The sequence below is a fragment of the Macaca thibetana genome, chromosome 10, assembly GCF_024542745.1.
Source record: "Macaca thibetana thibetana isolate TM-01 chromosome 10, ASM2454274v1, whole genome shotgun sequence".
Taxonomy (NCBI): domain Eukaryota; kingdom Metazoa; phylum Chordata; class Mammalia; order Primates; family Cercopithecidae; genus Macaca; species Macaca thibetana.
In genome coordinates this window covers 18,572,464-18,598,727 of record NC_065587.1, presented here as the reverse complement: position 1 = coordinate 18,598,727, position 26,264 = coordinate 18,572,464, and the positions used below count along the sequence as shown (strand labels likewise).

Sequence of the window (26,264 nt, the reverse complement as noted above, 5' to 3'; positions counted from 1 at the left end):
ACTACCAAGTATCTGGTTTATTCTTCCAGACACTTAATAATTGAGCCCTAAATGTCGTAAGACATTCATGAAGCATGCATCTTCTTAGGGCTTTATCTGTATTGATTTTTGACCCCATACTATAGCATAGACCATATTAACATTTCCATGTCTCAGAATAGGGAACTGAGGCACAGAGGCGTTCACATCACTCTCCCAGGTATGTGCAGATTCTAAGTAGGATTTGAACCCAAGCCATTCTTAGTGTCTTGGATCTGCTGCCTTTCTGTATTGCCTCATCTAAATAGAGGTATCTGCCTGCACAGTCAGTCAGTTTGGTTTTAAATCCAACCAAACTTTCGAGATCTTCCTATGGCCCAACTCTGATTCAGGTGGCTTTGCTATGCAGATGGTGAAAAATGGGATCAAAAGCTATGTCTGTGAATAAAGTATCACTAATTTCTCTGTGGTCTTCTGCAAGCAAGATATCAACAGCTCTCTTTATTATAATACATTCCCTAGGATTTTTCCTCAAGAATATGAGGCTGTGTCCTCAGTGTTCCAAAAGATCTGCTGCCTGCCCCAAGCAGTGGATGAAGAAAAACTGCATCTGGACACAAGAGAAAATCCACCATGGTGGACAATTCATTGATGGTCATGTGGAAATTCAATTACTAAGTTTATTTAAGCAAATGATTCCACTTTACTCTGTGTTCCATGCTAGAGTCAAGAGTCTAAAAATGGTATGTCATATTCCTCTTTTATTTAATGAGTGCAAATTTAACTATATTAAGTCAACAAATAGTGGTATGATTACACATTGAGAATTAAAATTTTGGTTAACTTCTATGGTAAAGTACATCTCAAATGTTTAGAATTTGCTTTCAGTTTGGGAAATTATCAATATCGCTATTATAAACCTTTCTGTGCAGTTTTTTTTTAACATAAATTTACTTACTGTAACTAAGCAAACACTTAGGTTTATGATTACTTGCTAAGTGTGATAAGACTATGTTTTCCTTGTACAAATTTGATGGAATTTCCCAGTGAAGCCATTTAGACTCAGTGGGTGTTTTTTGAAAAGTTTTTATTGATTCAACTTCTAAAATAGGTATGGATTTATTCATTTTATCTGCTCCTCCTTAGAAGACTTTTGGTAGTTTCTGCCTTTGAAGGAATTGGCCTATTTCATCTAAGGTATCAAACTGTAAGCATAGATTTATACAAACTATTTCTTTATTATTATTTTAATGTTAATAGGTTCAGCAGTAATGACTCCTCTTCAACAGATATTATTAGTATATTGTGACTCCTTTCTTTGCTTTGTTTGGTAAGCCAGGGTAGAGGTTTAATAAGTAGAGTGTACTATCTGAACTTTGCTGTATTTGGATCCATTCCGGCTACTATGAGAATTTTCTTGCTCACAAAACCTGTTCCTCTTGTACATGTGAGAAATGAATAATGAACTTATATTTATCACCAAAACCTCTTTGATTCATTATGAGGATGGATTACAGCAGCTTCAAGGAGACAATACCCAAACATGAATACTAGGTTTATCTAAACTAAAAAACTGAAGACTTTAAAAGAAGCCATTAAAGTGACTGAAGAATGTGGAACATTATTATTAGCTTCTGATGGAACAGGAATTTATAGAACACCTGGAAAATTCTCATCAAAAATGGCACCTAAAAATGTCATCATGATACCCAGGATGGAACTCATTAGTCACAATGACACACATACTGTATAACCTTGATCTCTCGACTGCCATAAAATCTTTCTTGCATGCAACTCAAAGTATTATTCTGTAGTTTAACTTCTCCATTTATTTCTGTGCTCTTATTAAAAATTTAGTATTTTTAAAAATGTGGTTGCAAAGGGTTACGAAATTTCATTGTGATTATTCTTCCCTTAAGCGGAAAATCCCTAATCTTTCCTTAGAGATTTGGAATAGACCGCTACTTGCCTATCAATAACAAATTGTTATTGCTGCATTGGTCACCATAGAGATATGATTATGGTTTTTCTTTGAGTCTCCCCGATAGCCAGGTATGGCCATATGACTAACCTTTAAGCCAATGATTTGTAGGCATTGTGCTTTATGGAACTTCCACAAAGTCTTCCTTCTTCTTCCTTTCCTCCATCCTGGTATCTGGAATGAATATACGAAAGCAGACACCCTAGGCCACAAAGATAGCAGCACACTGTCTGCTGACTCCCTTACTAGACAAGTTACACAAGAACAGAAATCTTGTTTATCTTGGTCAAAGCAACCTCCACAAGACTTCAAAGTGTGTGTCATGTGCTAAGGATGCAGGTATTGAATGAGTATTGAATGGATGAATAAATGAATTTACTCCAGACCCACTAATAAATAAGGTCTCAGCTTCCTTCACAGAATATAACTCTTGATTAATTTAAGTCACATTACTTCTATTTGCCTTCCTTTACTCTGCCAAACTTGCACCTGCCATAGAAGGATAGTGTTTTTTTTAAATGTGCTCCGAAATTTCCCTCAAAAAAATGTTTTAAAATCTATTTTCATAACAGTGCTTCTCAGTATATTCCTGCTTAGCAAGTTTTAAATTCTTCAGTTTTCATGGTCATGCATGCGTATTTTTGTGTATGTCTGCTGTTAAATGCAGGCACTGATTTGTAACAAAATAGACCTCACCTCAAGTCCATAAGAATCATTCAAAATGCTATCTAATGACATTCCTGGGACCTGAGCCAATATTATTATTTACATAGAATGCAGTCACTGCATCCTGAGGATTTCATCTGATGTTGGTTGCTGAAACTGAACTTTATCGGGTCTTTTCCCCTTCCACTGTGGTTATCCACATTTCAACATGTCACCTAACTGTCCTCAAACTTTACTTAAATCTTTTCAACTAAGTGGAATCTTTCTTAGCCCTGCTCCTCTGCTTTTTGAAGCAACCCTTTTCTTCCTGCGATCACACTCCCTGTGGCCCCTTTTGTGGTCTCTCTTGTGGTCACAGGGTTTGTAAACATTCGTACTTTTTCCAACTACATATACTTTTATTCTTATTTTTCACTCTTCCCCCAGTTGTTGCTTTTTCTTTTAACTCTGAGGGAGTTAATTAGACCCCTCTTCAACTTCTGTGATGCACCTATTTGTATATGAGCCGCTTGGTTTTGCTCAAATTGCTTTTCAGTTTACTCACTCTTGAGGAAAGACACTGTTTGGGGTTTGTACCGTGTATCAAGCTTTTCTAAAGTGCAGACTTCTCTATACGTAATTGCCTCTTTCCTAGAGTAGTTATCTGAAAAATCTATTGAAACAGAGAGAAACTGGTCATGAAAAGAGCTCTTTCTAAACCTCTCCTCTAGAAGAAATGTCTCTAGTCACACGGTGCTTCCTCCCTTCTTGATTTTGTATCAGTCCAAAGCTAATCTGTCCTCATTGTGGATTGCATGAACTTGTGCGTTCTTGGGCATGATGTGTTATTAATTCTCCCTTCTCTTCCAATTGTAAACATGTTTTCTTTATTGGTTCTTACCACTTAACATAAAAGTATACTCACCTTTATTCGGTGGGGGGTGGGAGGAAATGATGAAAGCTTTTTTAACCATATATCTGCCTTTAACTATTCCCCCATCTCCCTTTCAGCCAAACTTTTAGGAGGAGAAGCCCTCAGTTGATATCTTTACTTTCTCACCTCTGGTTCACTCTCTCCCCCCACTGCTAACACTCAGCTTACTCACAGACATCCACAATCACTGAGTTGCCACAGGCAATGGCATTTGGGGCTTTTCTGCCTTCTTGGCAAAATATGACTCTGTTCATTGGGGTATTAGGTATAAAGTACCTACTGACCAGGCACTACGCTAGGTGCAGCCATCACAGAAATGAGAAGTAGACACCACCTCCATTCTGATGAGACTCACCAGATCAGCCATTTCTGATGAACACTCAGGTGCCTTGACTCTCACTTTCCACATTTGCAGGCTTTACTTCATGCCACGTACATTTCCCCATTCCCCAAGTCTCCTTTCTCTCCAAACCCCTCCCCTTATTAGACACAGCTTTTTAAAGCAATCATGGTCATACCCATGGCTTCCATTGTTTTCTATATGCTGTTATGACAATAGAATTTAAATGTTGTTGTTATATAACAGTTTTATTTTACGCGACACCTCATTTGTACAACCATAAATTCAAAGTTTCCCTAAGAAAGTAATCACTAAAAAATTGTCATATTCTTAGTATATAAATTGTAGGAAATTTCCTTAATGGTTTGAGTTACTGTGTGTGTGTTACTTTTGAAAACATGAGTTGGGATGTCACAGCATGGACTTAGCCTACAGAGGTTTATATCCAATTTTCAACCTGAGGGGTCCATTTCAATGTGACACTTAAAGAGTTCAAAACTGTCTCATTCCGCACACCTATTCCTCTTCCTACATTCTCTGTCTAGGGGAGAATCACTGCCATTTACACAGTCCATCAAACTAGGGCCTTAGCAGCCTGTTTTTCCTCCCCCTCTTCTTCCTCGTCTAATCACCAAGCACTTCCTGTTCTATCTCCCAAATGACCACAAAACTTTTCCTTCTACTTCAGTCACTGCCACTGCCTTTAGCCTTACTGTTCTCCAGACGAACATAGGGTCTCTTAATCAGCCCTACTGCTTTCATCAAGTCCTCTCCATTGTGCAGAGCGACGTCACTGCAAACACATCTGAGAGAGACTCCTCGCCCCTGTGTGGTTCAGTGACTCTCGTTTCCAGAATAAAATTCAAACTCTACCCCAGCACCAAATTTTGGGTCAGACAGATCTGCGTTTTTATTCCAGGTTGATTCACTGTCCAGCAGTGTAGACTCAGACAATTAAACCCTTTGTTTGCTCATCTGCCTGAACTCACTGAGGGTTGGGACTGTTTCACACGTGCAGTATTGGAACTTACAAGACACTTAATGTTGAATGAAGGGGAGGCATTTTAAAATCCACATAAAAAAACTGTTATTCTTTTAAAAAAAAACACTAATCTACTATGTCACTTCCCCTCCAAGCAGGACTTCTGCCCTTACTTTCTGATAATCGTGATCGGCTTGTGGGGATCCAGATTACTCAGGATTAAATTGTGGCCCCATCTTGAGCAGTCATGGAAACTTGGAGAAGCTACTTAACTTCTCCATTTAGATTGATTCTGTAAAATCCATAAAATGGAATGGTTTCTGGGGGTTAAATTAGTATGCCACAGTTGGAACACTGTCAGGCTTGCCAGACGTTTACTATTCGTCTTCATCAAATGAGGACAGTGGTATCCCACTGTGTGGTTCTCAATTTTGTATAAGAAAAACATGCCTTATGCCTTGTTAGTAAAAGAAATATCTGAATATCCCTGCCATGGAAGAAACAGAGGGAGAAAAGAGAGTTGGTAGGTCCTAGCATTTCAGAACTGGGAAGGATTATTCAGTCCCTATTTTGTAGACAAGGAAGGGAAAGTGTGATGTGCCCTAGGCTTTCATTCAAGTCACAGTCATCACTCTTTATTGAGAGTGGGACCAGGGCTCTAGGAGTTGCTATGGTCAAGTTGAAGACAAAAACTAACACTTGTAAGACAGGAGAGAAGCATTTACTTACCAAAGCAGTCAGAAATTTGTGTATAACTACATTTGGTGAGCAAATGAAAGCTGCCGGACTCAGAAAAACAGAGATGCTAATGGACTGACTTCAGTAACCACGGTTTTCTATGGAGTTCATTGCCCAGGGTGACTTCCAACAACAACCCCCACTCCCCTGCACTTTTCTCGGGACTGGAAAGCTCAGGCAGCCCAGGACGAAGAGTGCAGTCACCACAGATGGGCAGGGTGGCCACAAGGTGGACAGCAGCAGGGATGGGCATTGTGAGCCATTGGGTGGGTCTGCGGGGTGGGGCATTGTGAGCCAGTAGCCTGACTTGGTTGCTTCCTGGTAACCAGGTGACATAGGAGGCTTTGTGGGTACAAAGCATCAGCCAGGGCCAGCAGCCTTCAGTCGGTAGCTGGGAGGGTAAGGAGGAGGAGCTCCGACTATATTCTGTGACAGCATTTTTTGTGTCCCTTAGCATTTTTTGGTTGACATCCTTCAATCCAGGAAAATTCCCCAACTCACAGCAGCCATCGTGAGAGGTGGTGGCTGAGGCTCCAGGCTCGCCTGGGGTCACACCACTTGGGCAAGACAGTGCATTGGACTAAGGAGAGAGGAAACAGCAGTGCAGGTGCCCCATAGGGAACAAACTGAGTTCTCCCATGGGCCCCTGCTGTGGCCTCAGCTGTGACTGCTGCAGGCTGAACGTGGGACCCTGCAATGAATCTGAGACTGTTGAGGCTGTGGCAGCCGCGGCACCAGCATCCACCGCTGCAGAGCCTGCCAGATTGAATTTGGGAGCCACGGAGGTCCATCCCGTGCAGGACCAGAGCAACCCCGAGCTCCCCAAAGGTAAAGAAGCCATGGGTGCCATTTGCTCTCTGGCATCTCTCTGGCCCCCACCGCCCCCACCCGTTTGCCGTCCCTCCCCCTCAGAGACATCCTCAGCTTCCAGCTCCCTCCTGCCCGCAGCCGGCTTTCCCAGGGCTCGGCATGGGGGACAAAGGCTGGTTCTGCCTCTGTCTTTGTTGTTGAGCCTTCTTCGTTGAGGCCTTTTTGGCCTAGTCCCTCCCTTTTCTCAGTAAAATTTCAAATACTCCAGTTTCGGAGTCCCCATCCCATTCTCTATCCTTACCTATGCAGCTGGTCTGGGCCCTAAGTGAACGAGCCAGTTAAGGGCCCAGTTGTTTCTTTTCTCCCATTCCTCAAGGTAAGCTAATAACTGGGATAATTCAGACTCCAATATGTGGAGAATTCTTAAATTCAAAACAGAGTTTGCCATGGAAGAGATTATATGGTATTCCTTTTTTTTTTTTTTTTTTTTTTTGAGATGGATCTCGCTCTGTCGCCTAGGCTGGAGTGCAGTGGCCGGATCTCAGCTCACGGCAAACTCTGCCTCCCAGGTTTACGCCATTCTCCTGCCTCAGCCTCCCAAGTAGCTGGGACTACAGGCGCCCGCCACCTCACCCAGCTAGTTTTTTTGTATTTTTTAGTAGAGATGGGGTTTCACTGTTTTAGCCCGCATGGTCTCGATCTCCTGACCTCGTGATCCACCCGTCTCGGCCATCCAACGTGCTCGGATTATAGGCTTGAGCCACCACGCCCGGCCTATATGCTATTCCTAATAGTGAGTCACATTGACAGAAGCTTCTTTATTTCTTCCAATTGTAATTTGAACAAAGAAGAAAAACAAATTGGGGGACATGCTTAAAATGACCCCGAAAGGTATGACATGTTACTGCCCGAGCCGTAAAGAAGTTGTTTTTGTTTTGGTTTTACCCAAAGGAGTTTAGCCATGGAGCTCTGATGACTTGAAAATTCCCACTTTGACATGAATGTCTCTTCAGCTCTGCTACAGTTTAGTCCCTGTTTTATAGACAAGGAACGGAAAGTGTCATGTGTCCTAGGCTTTCATTCAAGTCACAGTCATCACTGTTTACTGACAGTGTGACCAGGGCTCTGGGAGTGGCTATGGTCAAGTTAAAGACAAAAACTAACACTTGTAAGACAGGAGAGAAGCATTTACTTACAAAAGCAGTTCAAAATTTGTGTGTAACTACATTTGTGAGCAAATGAAAGCTGCCAGACTACGAAAAACAGAGATGCTAACGGAACTGACTTCAGTAACCAGGGTTTTCTGTTTCGTTCATTGCCCAGGGTGACTTCCAATAACAACCCCCCTACTCTGCACTTTTCTCGGGACTGGAAAGCTCAGGCAGCCCAGGACGAACAGTGCACTCACCATAGATGGGCAGGGTGGCCACAAGGTGGGCAGCAGCAGGGATGGGCATTGTGAGCCATTGGGTGGGTCTGCGGGGTGGGGCATTGTGAGCCAGTAGCCTGACTTGGTTGCTTCCTGGTAACCAGGTGACATAGGAGGCTTTGTGGGTACAAAGCATCAGCCAGGGCCAGCAGCCTTCAGTTGGTAGCTGGCAGTGGAATGAGAAGCTCTGACTACACTCTCAGGACTGTTTTTGTGCCTCTTGAAGCTTGTTGCCTCCCTTTCTTTTTGAAATAAGACAGAAGATCCCCACCTTCACAGACAGAGAGAGAGCCCATCTTATTTGTTTTTAAAAAAATAAATAAAAATGTGAGGGGGAGTCTTGTGAGGATGATGGGAGGGGCTTCCAGAGAGGAATATCTTCCATGGAATTCCTGAAATGGGAACAAACTTGTTTTGGGCAAAGAACAGACAGACACAAGGGTGGTTGCAGCAGAGTGAAATGAATGTGATGGGTTAAGGCCTTGTGCACACAGTGAGCGCTGACAAAGAATATGGACTTTAGTTGAGATGGGAGACCACTGGAGGAATCTAGCCTGGGGATCACAGTTAATTCTCCAAGAAAAAGACCAGCGGCTCTGTGAGAATGCACTGTAATGCAGGCAAGGGTGGAAGCAGGGAGACCAGCTAGGAGGCTGGTTGGGTAGTTCAGGTGAGAGTCAACAGTGAAGAGACAAACAATAATGACCTGAAATAGGCTGACTTGAGAATCTTTAGATTCAAGTGGACCTGAAAGATAATAAAGTGGTAAATAGACAAGTCACAGAAAAAGAAATGCAGATGATCCTTAAACACGTCTTCACACATAAGAGAAAGGCAAATGACAACTATACTGCAGTGTCTCTCCTATTGAGGGAAATTCCAAGAACACGGCAATACATTCTTTGGTTTGGCTGTAAGGGAAGTTGCATTCATATAGTGCTGGTGAAAATGCAAAATGGCTCGACTCCACGAAGGGGAATTTGGCACAATCTCACAACCTTGCAGATACAGTTAAACTGGAAACACTACTTGGAGGCGTTTTATCCTGAAGGTATACTCCATAAATATGAAACAACCTATGCAGAAAGTCCTTGTCGCATTGTTTTCCGTAGCTCAATATGGGAAATAACTGAAATGTCTAGTAAGGGCCTAGTAAAATTAACTGGTTCTTCCGCCTAAAGGAGAACTACGGAGCTGTAAACAAGGGTAAGATGTCTTTTTACTGCTACAGACTGATTCCCAAGATAGGTTATACAGAAAAGGAAAAAGGGAGAACACGCAGTAATATACAAAGAAGAAAGCAGGGGGAATAATGTGTGATTATTAAAACAAACAAAAAACAACGCTGGGGCATTCTTGATGATGGGACTGTTTTCTCTCCTTAACTTCAGTGGGTAGCCGAAGTGCATATTTTCTCAAAATATTATTTTGTTGTGGTTTTCTAAAGGATGTTAACTGTTTACTTTTGACCTTTGAGTTAATTTGAGAAAGTTTTGCTTTGTAATTGATTGTACATTATGTAGTATATAGACGGCTCTTACATATTATTTGATCCTCTCAATGTTTTAAGTTAGGTGTTATATGGGAATTTTACTTGCGTCACATGAGAAGTCTGGTTCTAAGTATAAATTGAGTTTTTTGAAGTTTGAAAAAATAAGAGTCAGATCAAGGATGTAAATTCTAGACATAGGGCATATAAAACTAGAATTTATTAAAAGGTACATATGGGCTGCTTTGGATACTACCTTTTTAAAAAAATCTTTCCTTTAGTTTATTAAAGGAGTTAAGCCTCAGGATTAAAACAGTAACATTAGATAATGAGAAATAAAATGGAGATACTTGTAACTCAGTAATGCTTTTTATTTTTAAGAGACAGGGTCTTGCTTTGTCACCCAGGCTAGAGTGCAGTAGCACGATCATAGCTCACCGCAGCCTCAAACTCCTTGGCTCAAACGATCCTCCCACATCAGTCTTCCACGGAGCTAGGTATACCAGAGCTCACCACCACACCTGGCTAATTTTTAAAATATGTCTTGTAGAGAAGAAGCCTCACGATGTTGCCCAGGCTGGTCTCAAACTTCTGACCTCAAGCAATCCTCCTGCCTTAGCTTCCAAAAATGTCAGGATTACAGCCATGAGCCAGCACACCTAGCCCAGAAATGTTCCTAAAAGTCTGAAAAATGAAGTTACATGCTGTTAAATCTATCAGTAGATAACAATATACTATGATATGTCAAATGTCACAGCTCAGTCATGGTCACTACAACATTGATTAAAACGTAGAACAGTTCAGGCAAGTCTGAGAACTGAGAGGGAAGTACAGGATTGCTTTGGAAGCCAGAATTGGGATTGTCAGAGCTGGGAAAGCAGGAGCAAGGCGTGAGTGTGCACAGGACTGGGGCACGCAGCAGCTCCACGGTATGCTGTGTGTCCTCTTACATGGCAGGCCACCTCCAGGTCAGCAGATGAGAATCACCTGATGGGTGGAAAGAGTGGATTTAGGTAAAATGTCAGACTGTGCATCGCAACTGAGAGAATTTATGTGTTTGTCTGATGGGTCATAACGCTAATCAAAGTGACAACACAGGGATAATAGAGCAGGTGAGTAAATGCAGTAAGCCACCTGCCACCTCTCCAGGGCATCAACCATCCCATAGAAATATTGGGGCAGCAGGATTTGACAAAGCTTGTGAGAAGAGCTCTCAGTCCAGGGTCCAAGGCATGATCTAGAGGACTCAGGTGTTGAGGGACCTCTGTCCCCAGGGAAATAACTACATTTTTGCCCCAGATCTTCATGCCTCACTGTAGTAACTCTGGGCAAGTCACTCAAAACGTCTTAAGGTTTAATTCATTGACTTGGAAAATACGGGTTGTAGCCCCTGCTCTGCCCATCCCTCGGGGATAATTTGGGGATCAAGGAAATGGCAGATTTCTTTCACGAGCCGGAAAGCATCGTGCCCATGGAAACAGTGAAGTCACTTTCCACCGTCCCCTGCCTGGGAGCCATACACGCTCCCTCTCTGTATCCCACCACTACCAAGTATCTGGACTATCCTTCCAGACATTGAATGATTGAACACTTCTGGGCATTTACAAAGCATGAGTCTTCTTAAGCCTTTATCTGTGTCTCATCGTTTTTAGCCCAATAGATCTTAGTAGGTCTATAGCATAGATCTACTAACATTCCCACATCTCAGAATAGGGAACTGAGGCACAGAGGGGTTCATTTCACTCTCCCAGGTATGTGCAGATTCTAAGTAGGATTTGAACCCAGGCCATTCTTGGTGACTTGCATCTGCTGCTTTTCTATATTGTCTCATCTAAATAAAGGTATCTGCCTGCACATACAGTCCGTTTTAAGTGCAATGAACCTTGCAAAATCCTCCTGGAACCCAAATCTAATTCAGGTAGAGTTGAAAAGCAGACGGTTAAAACTGGGATCAAAAGTTTCATCTGGGCATAAGTTTTTACTAATTTCTGTGCTATCCTCTGCCAGCAACAATGTCAAGCGCTGTCTTTATTATAATACATTTCCTAGAATCTATAAGAAGTCTGCTCTACCTTGCAGGTTTGGCCGCCCGTCCCAAGCGCTGGACACCAAAACTATGGAGACGGAACAAAATTTGGCCTGTAGGAAATAAAGGTAGTGTGGAAATTAAATCATTAAGTTCACTTAAACAAATTATTCCAGTTTATTCATTCAGTGCCCCACATTAGAGAAACTCGGTAAATGCTGTGTCATGTTCTTCATTTATTTCATTTGTGCCGATTGATGCATTAAATCAATAGTGGGTGATACAACTACACAAGTAAAGTAACACTGACGACTTAGAGTTCAGTTCTTTTTTTTTAGTATTTTATTTTTTTGTGAAAAGGTCTCCTTTGTCGCCCAGGAGTGCACTGGTGCGATCACAGCTCACTGCGATCTTGACCTCCCCAGGTTCAGGTGATCCTTCCACTCAGCCTCCCAAGTAGCTGGCCATAAGTCACATGCCACTATAACAAGTTAATTATTATTATTATTATTATTATTATTATTATATTGTAGAGAGGGATTTCACCATTCTGCCCAGGCTGGGTTCACTTTTGACAGTAAAGGACATCTCAAATATTTAGACATTTGCTTTCAGTTTGGTCAATTATGAATACAGCTATTAGAAACCTTCCTGTGTCTTGTTTGGAAACATAATTTTTAAAATGTAACTGAGGAAATACTTCGGATTATGATTACTTGCTTGTATGGTAAGACTATATTTTTCTTTGTAAGAATTTTGGTAGAATTTACCAGTGAAATCATCTGAATATAGTGTTTTAGTTTTTTGAAAAGATATTAATCATTGATTGAATATCTAAAATTTTAAAATAAATATAGGCCTATTCAGATGATCTCTTTCTCCTGAGAAGACTTTTGGTCTTCTAAAATAGATTTTAAAAAGTAGCTCATTTCATCTACTGTATCCAATTGTGAGCACAGATGTGTTCAGAATATTCCTTTATTATTTACTAGTTTTTGATTTGACTCCTCTTAAATTAATATTATTAGTATACTGTGACTTCTTTCTTTCCTTTGTGGGTAGCCAAGGTAGAGGTTTATCAATGTTACTGATCTTTTCAAAGAACCGGCTTTTGGTTTTGTTGATTTTCTCTGGATTTCCTGTTTTCTATTCCATTGTATTCTGCAATCAATATTTATTAATCATCTGTTCTATGTTACACTGCTGTTTTTCTCTCATTGCCCAAGGTGAAGCTTCGATTATGAATTAAGATTTTTCTCATTATTGACACAGCATCCTGAATGTAACTCATTGAATGTAATCTCATTAAAATGCACACTTAATTAAAATGATAACTATGTATGCTTTACTAAAACTTGAAAAACACAACAGAGTAGATGATAAACGTAGTGGCAGGGTATATGTAGATCCAAAGGAGTTAAATGATCTTGTAACATTTCATAAAACTGGGGATTTGCCTGGACCTTCAAATGGGGAGGAGGTGTGATGAGATGCTGTCGCTGAACCATACAGTGCCTTTCTGTATTAAACTGTTCTGAAGGTGACTATTTCACATTGATGAGGTTGCCCTAGCTAGAAAGCCAAGGCTCTTTCCATCTTTCTGCCCCTCTCCTTTGCCTGCCTTTGACACCAAGGAGAATGGTCCAGCAGCATCTCAGCCCATGCTTGTCAACCGCCCACTTGCATACACTCCATACACCCCAGGGTTCCTTGTGGGATTCCTCAGCAACACCAATGCACTGACCGTCACTCTGTGTTCTCCTAGATTCTGATGAACATCTTGAGGAATCTGCACAGAGCGGTGTGGAGGAGAACATGAGATCAGAACTTGTAAGACGCATTTTTTCTCTGGAAGAGAAATTTTATTTTGTTTTTTCTGGGGTCACTAGAGGTTATGACCAACTGAGGCCTGATTGACAGTGGCAGTCAAAGGATGGCATCAGTTACAAATTGTTTGGTAGTGAGTGTATTTCTCAGTAGCAACCTTTTCTCCCGGAAAAATAGTTTTGTATTTGCCAGCCAACATGGACACTTGCTAAATATTCCCAAAAAAAAAAACCCACTGCATTTTCCACAAGCATCCTCTATGCTTTCTTTCGGGGCCAGTTATCTGATCACTGTTTTGTCGTTTTTTTTTTTCTCTTATTGCAGAGAAAGTCGAACGCCCAGTCTCACCTCTGTACGTATTCTTTTTTTTTAAACAGCTTTATTTAAACGTAGTTGACATGCAAAACAATGTACCCATTTAAAGTAGGTGATTCAGCGTTTTTAGATCTACTAACATTCCCACATCTCAGAATAGGGAACTGAGGCACAGAGGGGTTCATTTCACTCTCCCAGGTATGTGCAGATTCTAAGTAGCATTTGATCCCAGGCCATTCTTGGTGACTTGGATCTGCTGCTTTTCTATATTGTCTCACCTAAATAAAGGTATCTGCCTGCACATACAGTCCGTTTTAAGTGCAATGAACCTTGCAAAATTCTCCCAGAACCCAAATCTAATGTAGAGTTGAAAAGCCGACGGTAAAAACTGGGATCAAAAGTTTCATCTGGGAATAAGTTTTTACTAATTTCTCTGCTGTCCTCTGCCAGCAACAATGTCAAGCGCTGTCTTTATTATAATACATTTCCTAGAATCTATAGGAAGTCTGCTCTACCTTGCAGGTTTGGCCGCCCGTCCCAAGCGCTGGACACCAAAAATATGGAGATGGAACAAAATTTGGCGTTTCGGAAATAAAGGTAGTGTGGAAATTAAATCATTAAGTTCACTTAAGCAAATAATTCCAGTTTATTCATTCAGTCCCCCACATTAGAGAAACTCAGTAAATGCTGTGTCATGTTCTTCATTTACTTCATTTGTGCCAATTTATGCATTAAATCAATGATGGGTGACACAATTACACAAGTAAAGTAACATTGACAACTTAGAGTTCAGTTCTTTCTTTCAGTATTTTATTTTTTTGTGAAAAGGTCTCCTTTGTCGCCCAGGAGTGCACTGGTGCGATCACAGCTCACTGCGATCTTGACCTCCCCAGGTTCAGGTGATCCTTCCACTCAGCCTCCCAAGTAGCTGGCCATAAGTCACATGCCACTATAACAAGTTTATTATTATTATTATTATTATTGTTATTGTAGAGAAGGGATTTCACCATTCTGCCCAGGCTGGGTTCACTTTTGATAGTAAAGGACATCTCAAATGTTTAGACATTTGCTTTCAGTTTGGTCAATTATGAATACAGCTATTAGAAACCTTCCTGTGTCTTGTTTGGAAACATAATTTTTAAAATGTAACTGAGGAAATACTTCGGATTATGATTACTTGCTTGTATGGTAAGACTATATTTTTCTTTGTAAGAATTTTGGTAGAATTTACCAGTGAAATCATCTGAATATAGTGTTTTAGTTTTTTGAAAAGATATTAATCATTGATTGAATATCTAAAATTCTAAAATAAATATAGGCCTATTCAGATGATCTCTTTCTCCTGAGAAGACTTTTGGTCTTCTAAAATAGATTTTAAAAAGTAGCTCATTTCATCTACTGTATCCAATTGTGAGCACAGGTGTGTTCAGAATATTCCTTTATTATTTACTAGTTTTTGATTTGACTCCTCTTAAACTAATATTATTAGTATACTGTGACTTCTTTCTTTCCTTTGTAGGTAGCCAAGGTAGAGGTTTATCAATGTTACTGATCTTTTCAAAGAACCGGCTTTTGGTTTTGTTGATTTTCTCTGGATTTCCTGTTTTCTATTCCATTGTATTCGGCAATCATTATTTATTTATCATCTGTTCTATGTTACACTGCTGTTTTTCTCTCATTGCCCAAGGTGAAGCTTAAATTATGAATTAAGATTTTTCTCATTATTGACACAGCATCCTGAATGTAACTCATTGAATGTAATCTCATTAAAATGCACACTTAATAATTAAAATGTTAAAGATGTGTGCCTTACTACAACTTCAACAATACAACAGGGTAGATGATAAACATGGTGGCAGGGTATGTAGATCCACAGAAGTTAAATGATCTTGTAACATTTCATAAAACTGGGGATTTGCCTGGACCTTCAAATGGGGAGGAGGTGTGATGAGATGCTGTCGCTGAACCATACAGTGCCTTTCTGTATTAAACTGTTCTGAAGGTGACTATTTCACATTGATGAGGTTGCCCTAGCTAGAAAGCCAAGGCTCTTCCAATTCTTTCTGCCCCTCTCCTTTGCCTGCCTTCGACACCAAGGAGAATGGTCCAGCAGCATCTCAGCCCATGCTTGTCAACCGCCCACTTGCATACACTCCATACACCCCAAGGTTCCTTTTGGGATTCCTCAGCAACACCAATGCACTGACCGTCACTCTGTGTTCTCCTAGATTCTGATGAACATCTTGAGGAATCTGCACAGAGCGGTGTGGAGGAGAACATGAGATCAGAACTTGTAAGACGTATTTCTTTCTCTGGAAGAGAAATTTATTTTGTTTTTTCTGGGGTCACTAGAGGTTATGACCAAATGAGGCCTGATTGACGATGGCAGTCAAAGGACGGCATCACTTACAAACTGTTTGGTAGTGAGTGTATTTCTCAGTAGCTACCTTTTCTCCCGGAAAAATAGTTTTGTATTTGCCAGCCAGCATGGACACTTGCTAAATATTCCCCAAATAAAACCCACTGCATTTTCCACAAGCATCCTCTATGCTTTCTTTCGGGGCCAGTTACCTGATCACTGTTTTGTTGTTTTTTTTTTCTCTTATTGCAGAGAAAGTCGAACGCCCAGTCTCACCTCTGTACGTATTCTTTTTTTTTTTTTTTAACAGCTTTATTTAAACATAGTTGACATGCAAAACAATGTACCCATTTAAAGTAGGTGATTCAGCGTTTTTAGATCTACTAACATTCCCACATCTCAGAATAGGGAACTGAGGCACAGAGGGGTTCATTTCACTCTCCCACGTATGTGCAGATTCCAAGTAGCATTTGATCCCAGGCCATTCTTGGTGACTTGGATCTGTTGCTTTTCTATATTGTCTCATCTAAATAAAGGTATCTGCCTGCACATACAGTCCGTTTTAAGTGCAATGAACCTTGCAAAATTCTCCCAGAACCCAAATCTAATGTAGAGTTGAAAAGCCGACGGTAAAAACTGGGATCAAAAGTTTCATCTGGGCATAAGTTTTTACTAATTTCTCTGCTGTCCTCTGCCAGCAACAATGTCAAGCGCTGTCTTTATTATAATACATTTCCTAGAATCTATAGGAAGTCTGCTCTACCTTGCAGGTTTGGCCGCCCGTCCCAAGCGCTGGACACCAAAACTACGGAGACGGAACAAAATTTGGCCTATAGGAAATAAAGGTAGTGTGGAAATTAAATCATTAAGTTCACTTAAGCAAATAATTCCAGTTTATTCATTCAGTCCCCCACATTAGAGAAACTCAGTAAATGCTGTGTCATGTTCTTCATTTACTTCATTTGTGCCAATTTATGCATTAAATCAATGACGGGTGACACAATTACACAAGTAAAGTAACACTGACAACTTAGAGTTCAGTTCTTTCTTTCAGTATTTTATTTTTTTGTGAAAAGGTCTCCTTTGTCGCCCAGGAGTGCACTGGTGCGATCACAGCTCACTGCGATCTTGACCTCCCCAGGTTCAGGTGATCCTTCCACTAAGCCTCCCAAGTAGCGGGCCATAAGTCACATGCCACTATACCAAGTTAATTATTATTATTATTATTATTGTAGAGAAGGGATTTCACCATTCTGCCCAGGCTGGGTTCACTTTTGATAGTAAAGGACATCTCAAATGTTTAGACATTTGCTTTCAGTTTGGTCAATTATGAATACAGCTATTAGAAACCTTCCTGTGTCTTGTTTGGAAACATAATTTTTAAAATGTAACTGAGGAAATACTTCGGATTATGATTACTTGCTTGTATGGTAAGACTATATTTTTCTTTGTAAGGATTCGGCAGAATTTACCAGTGAAATCATCCGAACACAGTGTTTTAGTTTTCTGAAAGGATATTAATCATTGATTCAATTTCTAAAATAAATATAGGCCTATTCAGATGATCTCTTTCTCCTGAGAAGACTTTTCGTCTTCTACAATAGGTTTAAAAAATTAGCTCATTTCATCTACTGTATCCAATTGTGAGATAGATGTGTTCAGAATATTCCTTTATTATTTACTAGTTTTTGATTTGACTCCTCTTAAACTAATATTATTAGTATACTGTGACTTCTTTCTTTCCTTTGTGGGTAGCCAAGGTAGAGGTTTATCAATGTTACTGATCTTTTCAAAGAACCGGCTTTCGATTTTGTTGATTTTCTCTGGATTTCCTGTTTTCTATTCCATTGTATTCTGCAATCAATATTTATTTATCATCTGTTCTATGTTACACAGCTGTTTTTCTCTCATTGCCCAAGGTGAAGCTTCGATTATGAATTAAGATTTTTCTCATTATTGACACAGCATCCTGAATGTAACTCATTGAATGTAATCTCATTAAAATGCACACTTAATTAAAATGATAACTATGTATGCTTTACTAAAACTTGAAAAACACAACAGAGTAGATGATAAACGTAGTGGCAGGGTATATGTAGATCCAAAGGAGTTAAATGATCTTGTAACATTTCATAAAACTGGGGATTTGCCTGGACCTTCAAATGGGGAGGAGGTGTGATGAGATGCTGTCGCTGAACCATACAGTGCCTTTCTGTATTAAACTGTTCTGAAGGTGACTATTTCACATTGATGAGGTTGCCCTAGCTAGAAAGCCAAGGCTCTTTCAATTCTTTCTGTCCCTCTCCTTTGCCTGCCTTTGACACCAAGGAGAATGGTCCAGCAGCATCTCAGCCCATGCTTGTCAACCGCCCACTTGCATACACTCCATACACCCCAGGGTTCCTTGTGAGATTCCTCAGCAACACCAATGCACTGACCGTCACTCTGTGTTCTCCTAGATTCCGATGAAGATCTGCAGGTATCTGCACAGAGCGGTGTGGAGGAGAACATGAGATCAGAACTTGTAAGACGCATTTCTTTCTCTGGAAGAGAAATTTTATTTTGTTTTTTCTGGGGTCACTAGAGGTTATGACCAACTGAGGCCTGATTGACAGTGGCAGTCAAAGGATGGCATCAGTTACAAATTGTTTGGTAGTGAGTGTATTTCTCAGTAGCAACCTTTTCTCCCGGAAAAATAGTTTTGTATTTGCCAGCCAACATGGACACTTGCTAAATATTCCCAAAAAAAAAAAACCCACTGCATTTTCCACAAGCATCCTCTATGCTTTCTTTCGGGGCCAGTTACCTGATCACTGTTTTGTTGTTTTTTTTTCTCTTATTGCAGAGAAAGTCGAACGCCCAGTGTCAGCTCTGTACGTATTCTTTTTTTTTAAACAGCTTTATTTAAACGTAGTTGACATGCAAAACAATGTACCCATTTAAAGTAGGTGATTCAGCGTTTTTAGATCTACTAACATTCCCACATCTCAGAATAGGGAACTGAGGCACAGAGGGGTTCATTTCACTCTCCCAGGTATGTGCAGATTCTAAGTAGCATTTGATCCCAGGCCATTCTTGGTGACTTGGATCTGCTGCTTTTCTATATTGTCTCATCTAAATAAAGGTATCTGCCTGCACATACAGTCCGTTTTAAGTGCAATGAACCTTGCAAAATTCTCCCAGAACCCAAATCTAATGTAGAGTTGAAAAGCCGACGGTAAAAACTGGGATCAAAAGTTTCATCTGGGAATAAGTTTTTACTAATTTCTCTGTTGTCCTCTGCCAGCAACAATGTCAAGCGCTGTCTTTATTATAATACATTTCCTAGAATCTATAAGAAGTCTGCTCTACCTTGCAGGTTTGGCTGCCCGTCCCAAGCACTGGACACCAAAACTATGGAGATGGAACAAAATTTGGCGTTTCGGAAATAAAGGTAGTGTGGAAATTAAATCATTAAGTTCACTTAAGCAAATAATTCCAGTTTATTCATTCAGTGCCCCACATTAGAGAAACTCAGTAAATGCTGTGTCATGTTCTTCATTTACTTCATTTGTGCCAATTTATGCATTAAATCAATGATGGGTGACACAATTACACAAGTAAAGTAACATTGACAACTTAGAGTTCAGTTCTTTCTTTCAGTATTTTATTTTTTTGTGAAAAGGTCTCCTTTGTCGCCCAGGAGTGCACTGGTGCGATCACAGCTCACTGCGATCTTGACCTCCCCAGGTTCAGGTGATCCTTCCACTCAGCCTCCCAAGTAGCGGGCCATAAGTCACATGCCACTATAACAAGTTTATTATTATTATTATTATTATTATTATTATTGTAGAGAAGGGATTTCACCATTCTGCCCAGGCTGGGTTCACTTTTGATAGTAAAGGACATCTCAAATGTTTAGACATTTGCTTTCAGTTTGGTCAATTATGAATACAGCTATTAGAAACCTTCCTGTGTCTTGTTTGGAAACATAATTTTAAAAATGTAACTGAGGAAATACTTCGGATTATGATTACTTGCTTGTATGGTAAGACTATATTTTTCTTTGTTTTTGGTAGAATTTACCAGTGAAACCATCTGAATATAGTGTTTTAGTTTTTTGAAAAGATATTAATCATTGATTGAATATCTAAAATTCTAAAATAAGTATAGGCCTATTCAGATGATCTCTTTCTCCTGAGAAGACTTTTGGTCTTCTAAAATAGATTTTAAAAAGTAGCTCATTTCATCTACTGTATCCAATTGTGAGCACAGGTGTGTTCAGAATATTCCTTTATTATTTACTAGTTTTTGATTTGACTCCTCTTAAACTAATATTATTAGTATACTGTGACTTCTTTCTTTCCTTTGTGGGTAGCCAAGGTAGAGGTTTATCAATGTTACTGATCTTTTCAAAGAACCGGCTTTTGGTTTTGTTGATTTTCTCTGGATTTCCTGTTTTCTATTCCATTGTATTCGGCAATCATTATTTATTTATCATCTGTTCTATGTTACACTGCTGTTTTTCTCTCATTGCCTAAGGTGAAGCTTAGATTATAATTTATGAATTGATTTTTCTGATTATTGACACAGTATCCTGAATGTAACTCATTGAATGTAATCTCATTAAAATGCACACTTAATAATTAAAATTATAAAGATGTATGCTTTAGTACAACTTGAAAAATACAACAGAGTAGATGATAAACATAGTGGCAGGGTATGTAGATCCAAAGGAGTTAAATGATCTTGTAACATTTCATAAAACTGGGGATTTGCCTGGACCTTCGAATGGGGGGGAGGTGTGATGAGATGCTGTCGCTGAACCATACAGTGCCTTTCTGTATTAAACTGTTCTTAAAGTGACTATTTCACATTGATGAGGTTGCCCTAGCTAGAAAGCCAAAGCTCTTTCAATTCTTTCTGCCCCTCTCCTCTGCCTGCCTTCGACACCAAGGAGAATGGTCCAGCAGCATCTCAGCCCATGCTTGTCAACCGCCCACTTGCATACACTCCATACACCCCAGGGTTCCTTGTGGGATTCCTCAGCAACACCAATGCACTGACCATCACTCTGTGTTCTCCTAGGTTCTGTTGAACATCTGCAGGCGTTCCCACATGGCGGTGTGGAGGAGAATACGGGATCAGAACTTGTAAGACGTATTTCTTTCTCTGGAAGAGAAATTGTTTTTGTTTTTTTCTGGGGCTTCTAGACTATCAAGTGAATATCATATTTGACTGCCATCATGAATCAGGCCTCAGTTGGTCGTGGACTTTAGCGACCAGTCACTGGAGGTTATGACCAACTGAGGCCTGATTGATGATGGCAGTCAAAGGATGGCACCACTTACAAACTGTCTGGTAGTGAGTATGTTTCTCAGTAGCAACCTTTTCCTCTTGAAAAATAATTTTGTATTTGTCAGCCAACATGGACACTTGCTATATATAACCAAAAAAACCCCACGGCATTTTCCACAAGCATTCTCTATGCTTTATTTGGGGGCCAGTGAGTTGATCACTGCTTGACGTCCGGTTTTTTATTTCAGCAAGTGAATAAAAGGCCTTTGCCAACAGAACCCAGCATCATCTGATCCTCATGGTGTTTCTTTTTCTTTTCTCTTTTTGCAGGATTTATCTACAGCTGAGTATGACAACCGTACGTATTTAAAAAAAAACAAAAAAAAAAAAACAGCTTTGTTTAGATGTAGTTGACATGCAAAACAATTCACCCATTAAAGTAGGTGATTCAGCGTTTTTACTATATTTACACGGTTGTGCAACCATTGTTACAATCTCATCTTAGAACCTCTTTATTACCCCTCAAAGAAACCCCACTAGTAGTCACTCCTCTGTCTTTCCCAACCCTTAAGGTGACTATTTCACATTGATGAGGTTGTCCTAGCTAGAAAGCCTAGGATCTTTCATTTCTTACTGCCCCTCTCCTTTGCCTGCCTTCGACACCAAGGAGAATGGTCCAGCAGCAGCTCAGTCCATGCTTGTCAACCACCCCCCTCCATACACTGCAGCCCTGGTCCACAGCCCCCAAGGCTCCTTGTGGGATTCCTCAGCAACACCAATGCACTGACTGTCACTCTGTGTTCTCCTAGGTCCTGTTGAAGAGCTGCAGGAGCCTGCCCATGGCAGCGTGGAGGATATGAAATCAGAACTTGTAAGACGTATTTCTTTCTCTGGAAGAGAAATGTTTTTTGGTTTTGGTTTTTGTTTTTTCTGTGGCTTCTAGACTATCAAATGAATATCATTTTTGACTGCCATCATGGATCAGGCCTCAGTTGGTCATGGAGTCTAGCGACCAGTTACTGGAGTTTATGACCAACTGAGGACTAACTGACCATGGCAGTCGAAGGATGGCACCACTTACAAACTGTCTGGTAGTGCGTATGTTTCTCAGTAGCAACCTTTTCTCCTTGAAAGATAATTTTGTATTTGCCAGCCAACATGGACACTTGCTATATATTCCCAAGAAACCCCCACGGCATTTTCCACAAGCATTCTCTATGCTTTATTTGGCAGCCAGTGACTTGATCACTGCTTGACTTCTGGTTTTTTATTTCAGCAAGTGAATAAAAGGCCTTTGCCAACAGAACCCAGCATCATCTGATCCTCATGGTGTTTCTTTTTCTTTTCTCTTTTTGCAGGAATTATCTACAGCTGAGTATGACGACCGTACGTATTTAAAAACAAAAAACCAGCTTTGTTTAGATGTAGTTGACATGCAAAATAATTCACCCATTTAAAGTAGGTGATTCAGCGTTTTTACTATATTTACACAGTTGTGCAACTATTGTTATAATCTCATCTTAGAACCTCTTTATTACCCCTCAAAGAAACCCCACTAGTAGTCACTCCTCTGTCTTTCCCAACTCTTAAGATGACTATTTCACATTGATGAGGTTGCCCTAGCTAGAAAGCCTAGGATCTTTCATTTCTTACTGCCCCTCTCCTTTGCCTTCCTTCAACACCAAGGAGAATGGTCCAGCAGCAGCTCAGTCCATGCTTGTCAACCACCCCCCTCCATACACTCCAGCCCTGGTCCACATCCCCCAAGGCTCCTTGTGGGATTCCTCAGCAATACCAATGCACTGACCGTCACTCTGTGTTCTCCTAGTTTCTGATGAAGATCTGCAGGAGCCTGCATATGGCGGCGTGGAGGATATGAAATCAGAACTTGTAAGACGTATTTCTTTCTCTGGAAGAGAAATGTTTTTTTTGTTTTGTTTTTTGTTTTTTCTGGGGCTTCTAGACTATCAAGTGAATATTATTTTTGACTGCCATCATGGATCAGGCTTCAGTTGGTCATGGACTCTAGTGACTGGTCACTAGAGGTTATGACCAACTGAGGCCTGATCGACGATGGCAGTCAAAGGACCGCATCACTTACAAACTGTTTGGTAGTGAGTGTCTTTCTCAGTAGCAACTTTTCTCCCTGAAAAATAGTTTTGTATTTGCCAGCCAACATGGACACTTGCTAAATATTTCAAAAAAAAAAACCCATTGCGTTTTCCACAAGCATCCTCTATGCTTTCTTTCGGGGCCAGTGACCTGATTAATGTTTTTTTTTTTTTTTTTTCTCTTATTGCAGAGCACTTCGAAAACCCAGTCTCAACTCTGTACGTATTCTTTTTTTTTTTAACAGCTTTATTTAAACGTAGTTGACGTGCAAAACAATTTACTCATTTAAATTAGGTGATTCAGCGTTTCTACTATATTTACACGGTTGTGCAACCATTGTTACAATCTCATCTGAGAACCTCTTTATTCCCCCTCAAAGAAACCCCACTAGTAGTCACTCCTCTGTCTTTCCCAACTCCCACACCCCTGGATCTAGGCAGCCTCGAATCTACTTCCTGTTTCTATAGTACAGTGGCTTTCTGTATTAACCGGTTCTTAAGGTGACTATTTCACATTGATGAGGTTGCCCTAGGTAGAAAGCCAAGGCTCTTTCATTTCTTTCTGCCCCTCTCCTTTGCCTTCCTTCAACACCAAGGAGAATGGTCCAGCAGCAGCAGCTCAGTCCATGTTAGTCAACGGCCCACCTCCATACACTCCAGCCCCGGTCCACAGCCCCCAAGGCTCCTTGTGAGATTCCTCAGCAGCACCAATGCACTGACTGTCACTCTATCTTCTCCTAGATTTGGTCGAAGATCTCAGTGAGGGTCCATCTGGTGGTCTTGAAGATCTCATGACATCGGAGATGGTAAGATGCATTTCTTTGTCTGAAGAAATGTTTCTCCTGGTTCCTCTTGCCTTATTAATGAAATGAAGATACAAAAATCTGACCAAGTACATTATAGAAGACAAATGCAATTTTTTTGTTGGCTGGAATATCAAGGGAATACCATATTTGATGGCTGTCGTCCATCAGGTCTTAGTTGATCATGGACTCTAGTGACTGGTCACTGGAGTTTATGACCAACTGAGTCCTGTTGGATGATGGTGGTCAAAAATGACAGCATCACTTACAAACTATCTTGTAGTGAGCATATTTCTCAGTAGCAACTTTTGCTTCTTGAAAAATATTTTGTATTTGCCAGCCAACATGGACTTGCTAAATATTCCATGAAAACCCATTGCCTTTTCCACAAGCATCGTCTATGCTTCCTTCACGGGGCCAGTGACTTGATCACTGTTTGACATGTTGTTTTGTAATGTCACCAAGTGAATAAAAGATCTGTGCTGGCCGGGCGTGGTGGCTCACGCCTGCAATCCCAGCACTTTGGGAGGCTGAGGCAGGCGGATCACGAGATCAGGAGATTGAGACCATCCTGGCTAACACGGTGAAACCCCGTCTCTACTAAAAATACAAAAAATTAGCTAGGTGTGGTGGCGGGCACCTGTAGTCCCAGCTACTCGGGAGGCTGAGGCAGGAGAATGGCATGAACCCGGGACGTGGAGCTTGCAGTGAGCCAAGAGCGCGCCACTGCACTCCAGCCTGGGCGACAGAGCGAGACTCCGTCAAAAAAAATAAAAGATCTGTGCCAACAGGACTCCATGTGATCTGATCCTCATAGTGTTTTCCTTTCTCCTATTGCAGGCAAAGGAGAGACGCCAAGCTTACCTCTGTAAGTGTGTGTGTGTGTGTGTGTGTGTGTGTGTGTGTGTGTGTGTGTTTTGTTTGTTTTTTATTTGAGACGAAGCCTTGTTCTTTTCCCCTAGGCTGGGCTGAGATGGCAGAATCTCGGCTCAAGGAATCCCCCAGCTCCCAGGTTCGAGGACTTCTCCGGCTTCCGCGTCCCAAGTAGCTGGGATCCGGGACGCCTGCCACCACCCCCAGCTACCACCATTTTATGAATGCATATTTCCATCTGGGTGAAAAAAAACATCGCAAACCCCTTTCTCTTCCTACTGAGCACCTGTGAACAGTGACCTGCAGTTTGTGGCTGTAGCCAGTCGTCAGGGAGCCTGGTGTTCTTACATTTCATTCTGAGGCTCACATTCTCAGTCACCCTGCAGGAGAACACCCGCCCCATCCTGGGTCATTACAGGGTGTGCCCATCCATCTGCTGCATCTGAGGAGCTGGGTCCAGCTTCTACGGTGAATCCATATATTTCTGTGTTTCCTGGATAAGGAAGAGGAAAGGAGCTGAGCTGGGGGAGGAAGAAGAGGTAATATTAACTGACTCCTTATTTTGTACCAGGCACTGTACTAGTTTCATATCCTTTTATCTCATGTAATTCTTACCAAACAGTAAGGGGGTTGGGAGTGATAGGGACAATACTGTTACCTCCATTTTAGGGGGAGAAAATGAAGGCTCAGAAAGGTTAAATAACTTGCCCAAGGTCACTCAGTTGCTAAGAGCCAGGTTATGAAACAGAAGCTTTATATTAGATGGGTTCAAATTTATTTTCAATTTCCCTGCTCCATTCTGAATATGCATTGGCATTTACCCTTGGGCTATGTAGGACAAGTGCTTTGTCACCAAAACACCTATTGTGAACTCTTTCTGCCCTAGTATGATTCATGCATTTTATCTTCTTCAAACTAAAAACCTTTAAGAGTCAGGAACCTGCCATGCAGACTCTCAACTTAAACCTCAGCCACTTTTACCCTAAAATTCAGACTTGTGTAGACATCTCTAGAAGACTTGGTGGACTAATCTTTAAGAGTTCGTTTGCATGAGGGAGGAAGGGGAGCCCAAATTTGGACAAAGTCCGTTTCTTAGAGTTCCTCCAGCCCAGTCTGAGTGGTAGAAATCAGGAACTGAAAATAAATCTGAAAGTTGTTTGAAATCATGGTAAGACGTGGGGAACATAATATACTGGGGGCTTGTGTTATAAATGAGGCTATTTTTCTATTTTTAGTATTTTGTATTTTTAGTAGAGACGGAGTTTCAGCATGTTGGCCAGGCTCTCTCGAGCTCCTGATCTCAAGTGATCCCCCCCACCTCAGCCTCCAAAAGTGCTGGGATTACA

At 40.9% G+C, this 26,264-nt stretch overlaps 2 protein-coding genes across 3 annotated transcripts in view; one reads left to right on the top strand and one right to left on the bottom strand.

Annotated features, from left to right (window-relative positions):
- Positions 1-5,875, bottom strand: part of SLC5A4 (solute carrier family 5 member 4) — a 59,126-nt gene extending 53,251 nt beyond the window's left edge. The window contains exons 1-2 of one of the 2 annotated variants that reach the window (XM_050806871.1): positions 5,591-5,875; positions 2,051-2,134 (exon numbers count right to left, since the gene is read on the bottom strand). The gene's annotated coding sequence lies outside the window, so the exon portion shown is untranslated. The remainder of the gene's footprint in view (positions 1-2,050; positions 2,135-5,590) is intronic. The other variant, XM_050806872.1, reaches the window with a different exon arrangement.
- Positions 5,876-5,940: 65 nt separating this feature from the next.
- On the top strand, positions 5,941-25,093 carry LOC126964041 (uncharacterized protein C22orf42-like). Its single transcript, XM_050806903.1, has 14 exons — positions 5,941-6,427; positions 11,407-11,481; positions 13,119-13,183; positions 18,700-18,727; positions 19,213-19,287; positions 20,922-20,986; positions 21,462-21,489; positions 21,941-22,002; positions 22,490-22,517; positions 22,960-23,021; positions 23,434-23,461; positions 23,984-24,048; positions 24,886-24,913; positions 25,008-25,093. Exons 1-14 carry the CDS (start codon positions 6,238-6,240, stop codon positions 25,091-25,093), a joined length of 885 nt encoding a protein of 294 aa, XP_050662860.1. The 5' UTR covers positions 5,941-6,237.
- Positions 25,094-26,264: the final 1,171 nt, after the last annotated feature.

Excerpts from the sequence above, each read along its gene's own strand:
- LOC126964041 (XM_050806903.1), top strand. The coding sequence starts at position 6,238 with ATGGGCCCCTGCTGTGGCCTCAGCTGTGACTGCTGCAGGCTGAACGTG. Across the intron at positions 6,428-11,406 it reads CAACCCCGAGCTCCCCAAAG|GTTTGGCCGCCCGTCCCAAG; the intron begins GTAAAGAAGCCA and ends TCTACCTTGCAG. Across the intron at positions 11,482-13,118 it reads TTGGCCTGTAGGAAATAAAG|ATTCTGATGAACATCTTGAG; the intron begins GTAGTGTGGAAA and ends GTGTTCTCCTAG.